Here is an 11,890-nt window from a genome sequence, read left to right on the forward strand (position 1 = left end):
ATACAAGCCACGACTAAAGGGACCTAAGAAGTCTATGCTCTACTAGGAAACCAACTCTCAAACGAATTAAAAGACTTGAATCCTCTTCAAACAAGGATTCAAGTATAGGAGTTCAATCCAACATGGATTATACTTCCCGGTGATTACAAGTCAAATCAACTTACAATCCTAAGGCCATAGAGATTAAATCATCCACTATAAATAGACTCTCATAAGATCATTCAAAGGTACGTAATTCTAGAGCTCTAAGCCCACTGCTTTGAGTTGATATTGATCTTGCTTACTGACTTGACCGTCGAAGAGCCTTTGGCCGACACCACACCGGTCTCACCATACCTCCGAAGGTTTTTCTTGTGTTTACAGGACCCATCGTTTTCTGAGTTTAGCTACTTGGAGAATTCGTGTTACAACAACATCCATTTTTTGCTTCCTCGGCTTTGAGATGTAGACATGAAAGAAGCATAAGTACCCCTTGAAAACAACATTCACTTGCATTGCATATATTAGAGATTAAGATAAGAAAATGGTCCCAATTAAGTTTGAAGATTTGGGAATGTGGGGATGAGATTGCACCCTATTTAAGCAGCCTCTAAATCGGCCAAATCCATGAACAGAGAAAGAGACCAAACAATAGAAATGGACTGCTTCATTTGGTTTTGGGGGGTAGGCCAATGCCAAACACTCTTAAGTCTTAACTAATTAAACCAACACCTCATTTATTCTTGTAGGAATATGACATGGAAATTTGGCCGGCTCTACATATTTATAAGTTGTCCCCCTATCATGGGGACCAAAGTGGGTTCCCCCCATTCTATCATGGATGACACTTGTCAAATCATCATTGCATTGACGGTTTGGGTTCCTTTTGTGTATCTTTCTTTTTCTTCCTTTTTATAAATTGATATATTAAAAATTATATTTAGTGGTATATAGATTATAGAAGAGTGAAATTCTCTTATACGGAATAAATGTGAAATATGATAAAGTGTTTCAGCATTCAAACCTACATGTTTCAGCATGAACGAGAAAGTGTTTCAGCATTCAAACGTACATGTTTCAGCATTCGAAGTTCATGCTTTAGCGTTCCAAGGCTCTCTCACATTCCCCATTTATTCTGCATGTTTAATCCACAATAGAGAACAACTCATACAGAACAAGCTACATATTATCAACTAATATAAACGTGGGTCTTGCCTGCTCCCCAAAAAAAACCAGCTTGGGTCTTGCAGCACTTTATGGTCTCCTTGAAATTGCCGTGAGGGAAGGCTCACCGGTGAAATCACCTGCCAACCCAAGCTGGAGGAGCTGCAGTTGTTGGTTTCATGAAAAAGTAAAATCAAATGTAAAAATTGAGGGTAAAAGAGTGGGGAGTGCACTGAGTAAAAAAAGTGGGTAAAAATAGACCCTCCTATTATATTTTCTTCTTTCTTCAATTCTACAAACAATACAACCTTAACATTTACAACCGACCTTCTTCATGCATTGAAAAAATCCAGAAGTGATTCTAGAAGTTCATACACATCACTTCTTCAGAATTTCAGAGGCATAAACAACACAACAATGAACTTAAAATATTCCAGCCTTCTGCAGCACTTCCATGGATATTACATGTAAGTTTGATTTTCTGATGTGTTGTGCACTTGCTAACATAAGATTTTGCAGGCACCTTTTGAAGTCACAGCACCAGAGTACAAGCATCTAATTGTCATTACTGATCACTTTTACCAAACCAAGAGGTTTCTCAAACTGCTTCCCATTTCCAGAGCTAGGAAAGTTTGCAACCATTGTTACAAAAAAGATCAACAAATTTCTTCGGCAAATATGATGTCAAAGATGAATTGAACTGCAGACAAAAAATTCAACAGTTAGAGCATGAGTTTAGTAGTACGATCAGTAAATATTTATAATAGATAATGACAACTACATAAAATAAACAATTACTGAAGGGCAAACAGAATGAGATAACTACAAGTGGATATTTATAACCATAAAGAAGATAAAGGTTAGGTGGTTGGCTAACACATTTTCTCATATTAAAGGTCTCACCTAGAGTATATCAGCACCAAATATCAAAATCAATGAAAACCATAAAGGTCCCAGTTTTGATTCCACAATGAAAATTTCAACAAAAAAAGAACATTAAACTCTTCAAAAAACAGCCATAGTACAGAAAATCTTTATACTTAATAGTAAAATGAATATAAATGGCTCAACTTAGCATATATGTAGTTGTAAAAATTTGTCTAACCCTCTCACATATTATACAACTTTTCTTACCTTCCTCCTTGGGGATGTTAGGCTGATCAATCAAGAGTTTCTGGAGAGCACCCAAATCACTGGCACTGGAAAGTTGATGATCCAGGATAAGCATTTGTTTGGAAACATTTAAGTACACAAACCATAGAACTTATATATATTTTTTCTTTTTTAACATGTTGAAAAATGGCACATACATCTGCAGATTAAGCCCAAGTTCCAAACTGTATGGAGTTTATTTGAAGTCCAATAAAGTTCGGTCTACTAACCCCCCACCACCCCCCCCCCCCCAAAAAAAATGAAAGCATGGAAATTGGGATAGGATATCATCAAAAAAGAAAGGGGCTACATAGATGGCCGTTGGTATTGACGTGTTAAAGAGAAAAGACAGTAAGCTTTATTAAAGAACATGTTCCAAAGTATCTGGATCAAGTTCCTGAGAAAATTAGAAAGGTAAAAATAGCAAGTCTGATTATAAGATAAGCACTTCACACACCTGGGTTTCAAGGCAAGTGCAGACAGTACTGAAACCAATGATGATTTCAAAAGGTACCTGATAAAAGAGGGGCAAAAGAACAAATTAGTGATGAACTAGGTTCAAGTCATCTTGACTCATACATGACCAGAAACCAAGTTCAATTACATTAGAGTGTGCGTGTGTGTGTGTGTGTGTACAACCAAGATGTGCTTAGGCAGAAAGCTCCACCAAAAGCATGGCAGGAAAGAATCTGCAGCAATTTAGATTAACTTCCTGATTTACCGATAAGTGACATAAACTATAGGGAAGAAACACGGCAACACCTCATTTGACATCTCAAAGCCATACACTGAACAATTTCAACACATAGAAAAGTTACATACTCAGAGCAATGCATGTCCTGAAGCAGCATAAGCCCATCTAAGCAATCTGCAAGACTGGGTTTTACACCAACTCTTTGCTGCAGTTGTTTTATACTCAGCTGACTAGAACCACCTTTTACCATCTGCCTACCATCACGATGAAGCTTCCCAAGAGACAATACAACACCATGAAACTCTTCCCTGAAATTAGACATTAATTCATATATTTATTTATTTTTACAAAGAAAAAAAAAAAAAAAAAAAAACCTATACGACAGGTCTAACAAAGTGAAGACGATGATAATAATTAAAATCACTAACTACAAAATGACTGCCATAACAAATAGTCACAATACATTTCTGTAAGACAACTGGGCATGAATGAAATTGCATATTTTCAGTACAAACACTCACTCCATTACACACACAGTACCATAAAAGTCAAATTACAATAAAGAAGAAGCAAAAACAAAAAGAGAAACTTACATGGTTTTGTTCATGGAGAGCAAGAGTTTTTGCAGCGACTCCATCTGCTTCGCCAACACCGCCTCTTCAATCCCAACAACGCCATTCAACACACCATAATTCTTCAAATCTTGAAGCACCTGATCACACCCCAACAAACCCAAATTCTAAATTAACAAAGTTCAAAATTTTTGTGGCATGAATAGAAAATGAATTGGACAAGAAGTGCGAGACCTGCAACCTGTGGATGATCGAGGAGGCGTTCCTGAACTGTGAAAGCAAGCGAGATTGAAGCTCAGCCCAGCGGTCCATTTCGTCCCTCACCTTCCTGAACCTCTGCTGGTATTTCTTCACTATCGTCTCCATTGCATACCACGCAACAGAGGCACAGACTCAAAACTCTCAAACAATCAATCTGGGGATTTTTGGTCTAGAAAAGATACCATTGGGCCTACCCAGTTAGGACCCCCAATTTATAAATCATTTGTGGGCTGGTTTTGGGCCTTGGACTCTTGACAGTGAAGAAAGCCCAATGACGGTTATAGCTTATGAGAGTCATGAGTGAGGGTTGTCTTCAATTTTCAGTTGAAATTGCTGTGAGTTGCTTCAGCAAAAATGCATGATTGTTTTGCAAGATTGCCAACCTCATATCATATGCATTCCTTTCTTCCTACAAAATGAAAATTAGCTGCAATGAAAAGTTTATTGTGAGACATGTGTGAAAATGATCATATAATATTTATTTTATTGAACACTACACATAAGATGTAATTTGATGTATGCAACTTCAACTCAACCAAATCTTTAGGCCATGTGTGAAAATGATCATATATGTATTTATTTTATTGAACACTACACATAAGATGGAACTTTGCAACTCAAGTGGATTCATTATTGCACCAAAGCCATACACGCTACTATTAGTTAGTGGAATAGTGGTTTAAACTTTAAACAAAGATGGAACTTTGCAACTCAAGTAGATTCATTATTGCACCAAAACCATACACGCAACTATTAGTTAGTGGAAATGGAGGACAACATGTTCCTGTTCCTGTTCATTCATATCATTGGTCTAGGAAAACCATAGCCTGTTGATCAATATATATCTTAGTGCAAAAATACTCCGAAAAATAAGTTATGCCTCTAATGTGTTTGTTGAATAATCTTGGTGACAGTCTTGTTTGACAATATGGTTAAATTATTTTTAATACAATAATGTTTAGTTTGTTACATTGGCAAAGAGTTCTATGTCATGCTGGTTCTTCTCTGGTCTTGCGACCATAATTTTTTTTTTCTTTCCTATCAAGGATGTTCTCACTTTGCTTCTTTGACTTGAATCTATGTGGACTGTTAATCATACCAATTGTAAGTGCTGTTACTTATGATAGTTATGTTAAAAAAATAAAAAGTAACAAAAAATTAAGAAAGCCAATTAATATGTTTGAATATTGAAAGTACAGTCTTCTTTGTCTTCTTTTTCAGACGGTGTATTTCTATTTTGAGTTGGGGTTAATTCCAACAGTGGTCCCTTAATTATTTCACAAGTCCTTAATTATTTCACAAGTGACACTTTGGTCATTCAACTACTTCTTTAATTTTTAGGGCCTTTCAACTTTTACACAAGTAACACTTTAATCTATTCCGTCAAAAACGTCAAATATTTCGTCAATATTTAAGGATCTTTTTTCTAACAGTGATTCCTTAACTATTCTACAAGTGACAGTTTGGTCTTTTAACTAATTTTTTAATTAAGCTTTTTTATTTGTCTCACTTTTGTCTATTTCTGTCATCTTTGTTAGTATTCCATTTAAATTATTAACATGACATTTGCGTATCCCACAATGATTGTTTATATGGATAAAAGCATAATAAAAAAATTTAAATTTTAAAAAGTAATATTAAAAAACAATAAAATAACACAACCACCCTACCTCCCTCCCACCCACCCATTCCACCGTCGCTCCACCATCGGTGGACCCTCCCTCTCCATCCTCCCCTCTCTTTCTCTCTCTCTTTCCCCCCTCCCGAGTATATCGCTTTGAGTTTCATAAGTTGGATTTTGTTTTTTATTTATAGAATTCCAATTGGTTGGGGGAGGGAGGGGAATGTGTGGTATGGTAGGGTGGGGGGTGGGTCTATTTTGTTTTTTTGTTTTATTATATTATTGGATTATAATATTACTTTTTAAAGTTTAAATTTTTGTTATTATGCTGTCCATGTAAGCATTTATTATGAGACCCACAATTGCTATGTCAAGTTGTCAACAATTAAACAGAATATTAACAAAAGTGACATGAATGAACCAAAGTGAGACAAATGGAAAAGTTTGAGCACCATAGAAATTAAAACGTGACCAAAGTGTCACTCGTGGAATAGTTTAGGAACCACTGCTGAAGAAAAAAAAAATCTTGAAATCACTACAAGAAAACAGGCTAAACAACAGTGTCTTAAGAGGACTTTTTATCTACTGTGCACAATGAGCCAGCTAACCACATGCCCAGCCCATATCCAAATGGATTGTACGCTTGTTATTGACATTGTGTGTCAAATTCTAGAGAATAATTTGCATGCCCCTGTGATAGGGATAGGCTTGTGTAACGGCAAAGAGAGAAAGAGAGAAGAAGGAGATGTGAGAGAGAGAGAGAGAGAGAGAGAGAGAGAATGATACTAGTTGTGGTATCCCAGGGACATGTAAGTCCCTCTCCAAATCTTAATATAACATGTTTTACTGGAGCTTGATGCCAAGGATGCGGTGACAAAGATCGTGTCCCAATCGCTCTATTTGGGTGCTGATGCTGCCCTGCTCAACGAGGTTGTGGAACTTGGCCTTTTATTTATCTCCTTCTCCTGTCAATGGGTACCTCGTAGCTGTAACATGGCAGCTGATGCTGTAGCCAAAATGGCCTTATCATGTAATGAGTTCTCCACTTGGATTGAGGAAGCACCCCCCTGGTTGCTCCCAATCCTCTCTGCAGATGTTTCCAATTATCCTTAATCAATGAAGTTTCCCTTTTCTCAAAAAAAAAAAAAAAAAAGATATGAATTTCACTTCATAAGACTACAACTTTTATTTTGTGTCAAGTAAGGACATTTTGCCAACGGTGTTACATTTTTCATTTAAAAATAGTCACGTGCATGTCACATTATCATTTTTTAGGGACAAAATCGTCACTTCGTCCCACTGCCCTCCAACTCTAAAATAGTTATAAAAAATAAAAATAAAAACTGAAAGGAAAAAAAATAAAGAAATATTCAGAAACCCCTCCCCTCCCACCTCCCTCCCCCTCTCCGGCCACCGATCTCGTCCCTCCCCGCGCCGGCAACTCCCCCACCTTTATCATCCATCTCTCTGTCTCTCTCTCTCTCCCTCACTTTCTCGATCACTCTCTTTCTCTCTTTTTCTCTTTATTGGTGTGGTACCTCCGTACCTCCGGACCCAAGGGGTGCCAACAATCTCCAGATCGGAGGCCAGAGCTCCTTGGGAAGATCCGACCAGGCGACCACTGCATGACCTTCCCTCTCTCCATCTTGTTGCTATTAACGTTCTCTGGTGGCCCCATCAATAAAGCCCTATGTTATGTAGCTGGTTTATTTTTTTTGTTTTCTTGTTGGATTGAAAATCCAACCATTGATTATACAAAACTTTTTATTTGAGTTTCTGCTTCAATTTGATAATTTAAGAAGATAACATTTCGAATTGTTTGGGAAGATAAACATGGGTTCCTTGATTATATTGATATTACTAACTTTTTTTTTTTCTCTTTTTCTTTTTCTATCAAATCTTTTTTTTTTTTTTTACTTTTAGTTTCATTCTTTATAATTTTTGGTTTTTTATTTGTTAAGTGGTTTACTGGTTTATAATGTTTTGTTATAATTTAAGTGTTTTATAATTCTATTAGTTTTATATTTTTTAGTTTAATTTTTGCAATTATTTTCTAAGCAAAGAGACAATTATGTTCATAAGGATATCACGTCATCAATTTTTATCAGAATTTCTAATGAAATAAACGAAAAATCTTTAATTGACACAAAATTAAAATTAAAGTTCCCATTTACACAAAAGTGAAATTGATATTTAAATAAATATATAGAGTATAATTCGAGTCTTAAAACTAAAATTTTCCCTAAAAATATTTATACATAGTAATATAGACTCTGTTTTTGTCCCCAACTTGATACCTGATCCGAGAATTGTCAGATTTCAACTTAAAAATGAGAAGTGACCACTTGCGTGCTATTCCGCAAGAATTGTTAATAGGCCACGTTTACGGAATAAGCATAAATTGGAATCATAGTGATAATGAATCAGAGGAGTAATCAGAGTAAGTAGGCATTGGAGTTAGACATTCTCACTACTGTGTTTAACTGTCAGAAATTGAAACAAGAAATAATATGATTTTTATGCACGTATTTACTTATTTGCATGAATCAAAATAAAAATCAGTTTGATTATTAAAATGCCCTTATACAAAATTAAATATATTTTATAATCACAATTTTTAAAATGCCTAAAAATAAAGTTTACCTCAAATATTTTGAAAAAAAATATATATATATATATATTTTGCATACTTTTATTTATGGTGAAGAAAAAAAATGAAAATTATCTTAAAATTATTTTTTCATACTTTTATTTATGGTGAAGAAAAAAATTAAAATTATTTATCTAAAATATTGACGAAATATTTGACGGAATGGACCAAAGTGTCATTTGTGAAAAAGTTTGAGAGACCACTGTTGGAATAAGATTCACATCATTGTAGAATAGTTGAGAGACCACTGTTGGAATAAACCCCTTTGAATTAATGATTTGAATCTTATTGAAATATTTGTTACACTTCTCACATCATTAAAACAAATAGAAGATAGTGGCTTACCTAATTCAATAGCTTGAACACTAATGGCACAATGATGTGAATCTTATTGAAATGTTTGTTACACTTCTTACATTATTAAGAAAAATAGAAGATAGTGGCTTACCTGATTCAATAGCTTGAATACTAATGGCACGTTCAAGGGTGGGTTTTTTGAATGACAATACCGAAAATACCGACAACCAATCGAACTATCCAGCTTGAACCGATTGGTTTCAGTTGATTTTGTAAAATTTTAGTTTTGGTCTTATAACCGCACTGAAAGTCGTAGCATCGGAAACTGTTGTCGTCTCCCTAAACCAACAGTTACCGATATCGAACCGCCGGCTATATCACTTCATCTCTCTCCGCCTCCTCTTTTTCACATACTATCTCTCTCTCTCTCTCTCTCTCACACACACACACACACACACAGTTGCTTTCTCTGCCTCCTTTCTCTCACACATAGCCAGTCTTATTTCTTTTCTCAGTTTTAAACACTAGACAGTCTCATCCTCATCACCATCACCATCACCATCACCATCAGTTCTTATTCTTTTTCATCTTCTTCTCTGCCTTTTTATCAGCACCACCAGATTCCTTTCCACCCTTCACCTTCACCTTCACCACCATCACCATCACCATCACCACATTGCAGAAGTGCGGAAAGAGGAGGAAGCCGCGGTAGGCCCATCACCGACCGTCACCGTCCAGTACTGAATCGGCCAGTAATCGACTTCCGGCGGTTTGGCATCGACATCAAATATGGCCATTTCGACGATCGTCGATTTGTCTATTTCGGTTCGGTTTTCGAACCGAACCCACCCCACCCCTAGGCACGTTTACTAACATGGAATGGAAGTGGAAAAAATAAAAGTTACTCTCATTCCACCTTAATTATGTGTTTACTTATATTTGGGAATCAAAAAGTAAGTATGACCCACTCTAAAATCAGTAATCATATATATATATATATATATATATATATTTTTCCAGTCACACCCCTTTGTGAGGATTTGATATTGATTCTCATTCCACCTAGAGTCATAGCTTCATACCATAATTACCTTCATTTTTTTCTAATAAAAATATAATGTATTTTGTGCAAGGATATTTTAGTAATTAAATTATTTTTCATTCGATTCATGATCATTAGTAAACATATGGGAATCAGTTTCATTTTTATTATGATTCCAAATGGTTGGTAAAACTCATACCCACTCCAAGTCATTCTATCTCCGATTCCTTTTTCACTCTCATTCTATGTTAGTAAACGTGCACTAAAGGGGAGTTTACCTATTTAATTGTGAAAAAAGAAATGCACAAATTTATAGTGTTTTTGATAAACACTATAAATTTGTTCAAATGGTTAAAAATGTTAAATTGTCTTTGATTTGTCTAATATTTTGTTAGGATAACCTTTGAATTATGACTTCAAAAATAAACGTCTGTATTTGAACTAAAATGCGGAATGGGCTTCACAAGGGATCTAGATTTCTCAATAGAAGCTCCTTGAGTTTATCACTAATATAAACTCTATAAAAATCTGTATAAATTTGAATTGAGTACTTTAACCCTAAAAGAAGATAAGAGGAAATATCTAGGGTTTATGTGTGATATGTGTTATGTGTTAGAATATGAGTTGTTGAGGTGTGTATAGATTGTTGAAAGAAAAAGTTAAGAAGAAAAAAATAGAGGGAGAAAAAGAAAAGTCGGAGAGAAAATCGAATGAGAAAAGAGAGCGAGAGAGAAATTGGTCAGTTGAAATTAGGATGTAGAGAGTGAATCTGAATGGAAATTGACCAGTTGAGATTGGAGATGGAGGTTAAAGTGGCTGGGTTGTGGTCTAAACATAATAATAAAAAAATTGTGGGTTGGTTGGACTATTGCCTGACCAGCCCACAACCTAGTGACACACAATTTTACTCAAGAATTCAACATTGTACAAGAATCTGAAGGATGTCACTCCATGAAAAATTTGATTGCATCCTCCTCCAGTTTCTCACTCCATGAAAAATAGGAAAATTAAAAGCATAATGCAATGGCAACCTTGATATATCTTGCTTCTCTCTACATCTATTTCGATCTCTCTCCAAATTCTTAAGAGATGCTTGAGTTTGACATACAGTATTTTTGACATCACGGGCTCATTAGCAGTTGAACCACTTCAGGGTATCTCGGGCTTATGATTGGGAATGGGCCCATTTTTACAACTCTTGATCGTTTGAAATTTGAAATCCTTTCCAATAATTTGGGATTTATTGTATGACAATATGAAGTCATCAACATCATCAACCATGCAGTTGAGTGGGTCCATTCACTCCATTAGTCCATTGTAATTGAGAATTGGGAATCCAAGTGAAGAAAGTTACTTTTGTTGCATTGCATGCACCTCATGGAGCTTTTGGCTTTTGTGGCTTAATTTAATTCTTGTATCCTTTTGAGAAAAAAAGCAACAAGGAAAAGAGAGTCTCTTTCTTTTTTTTTTTTCATCATTTTCATCGTGGTAATAATGGCTTTATGGCTTTGAAGATTATCTTCTTGTTGTACGTTGTGTTTTAAATTTTTAATTTAAAAGGAGCTGTGAGTTGTTGATTATTTTGTTTGATAAAAGGCAAGACTTGGTGGAATGACAGCTGAGCTGCCTCCAAAGTTTTTGTCGTAATTGTCTGCCATACACGGTTTCAGTCTTCAGATCAACTACTCCTCTCCATTTTCTCTTGTGGATGCTACATTGCTACACGAGCTTGCTTTCTTTTTTCCCCCACACTATTTCTTTGGTTCAGTAATTTTATGTTCTTTGTCATCAATACAAATTACTTCACCGTCCTCATATCCTGTAGCTTTTAACTTTTATTCTTTTAATCATCTATTTAAAGGAAAAAAACAAGTTATTAATAAGGACAAATAGGAGAGTTCATGTACAAAAGAATTTGGCGTCCCTATTTTATTTTTTTCTAGTCCTATAATGATCACCAATGTGTTTGGATAAAGAAGTTTGGAAATACTACGCAACTTTAAAAGATATAATTTAAATTCAAAGAATTTGTGAATTTCTTGTTTAGCTAACCTATTAGGCATAATAAAATTTAAAAGCAATGCAAGTGATGGTTAGTAGCGCAGGTAGGGTGGTGGTGCTGGTGGTAGTGACAACAATAATGGAAGCATGGGTGGTGGTAATCGTGACATTGGTGCCGATGGTGATGGTAAGGGTTATAGTGGTGGAAACAGGGGTGTGGTGGTGGTGGCATCAACGGTGGTGGTAGTGGTAGTAGTGAGGGTGGTGGCGGTGGGTGTTGAGGTGTGGAGATAGTGGCAGTGGTCTTAGCAATGACGATTGTGGTGGTAGGTGTGTTTTATCGTAGAATTTTGAAATTGATACCTATTTAACTAGAATTTATGGTCGTAACATACATATGGTTAGACGGTCTTATTTATGAATTTCTCTAATCACACGTAGAATTTTAAAAGTTACC

The 11,890-nt window shown here is 35.6% G+C and overlaps 1 protein-coding gene across 1 annotated transcript; it reads right to left on the bottom strand.

The window, feature by feature from the left end:
• Positions 1 to 1,384: 1,384 nt before the first annotated feature.
• LOC147282397 (Pentatricopeptide repeat (PPR) superfamily protein) lies at positions 1,385 to 3,952 on the bottom strand. Its single transcript, XM_086248528.1, has 6 exons — positions 3,796 to 3,952; positions 3,583 to 3,701; positions 3,118 to 3,297; positions 2,753 to 2,809; positions 2,278 to 2,342; positions 1,385 to 1,843 (listed from the first exon to the last, which is right to left on the bottom strand). Exons 1-6 carry the CDS (start codon positions 3,925 to 3,927, stop codon positions 1,800 to 1,802), a joined length of 597 nt encoding a protein of 198 aa, XP_086104654.1. The 5' UTR covers positions 3,928 to 3,952; the 3' UTR covers positions 1,385 to 1,799.
• Positions 3,953 to 11,890: the final 7,938 nt, after the last annotated feature.

This window comes from Dryas octopetala, chromosome 6 (genome assembly GCF_963921425.1).
Source record: "Dryas octopetala chromosome 6, drDryOcto1.1, whole genome shotgun sequence".
Lineage (NCBI taxonomy): Eukaryota > Viridiplantae > Streptophyta > Magnoliopsida > Rosales > Rosaceae > Dryas > Dryas octopetala.

Coding starts and splice junctions, on each gene's coding strand:
- LOC147282397 (XM_086248528.1), bottom strand. CDS start 3,927: ATGGAGACGATAGTGAAGAAATACCAGCAGAGGTTCAGGAAGGTGAGG. Junction 3,702..3,795: donor CGATCATCCACAGGTTGCAG/GTCTCGCACTTC, acceptor GGGTGTGATCAG/GTGCTTCAAGATTTGAAGAA. Junction 1,844..2,277: donor TAACATCCCCAAGGAGGAAG/GTAAGAAAAGTT, acceptor TTTTGTCTGCAG/TTCAATTCATCTTTGACATC.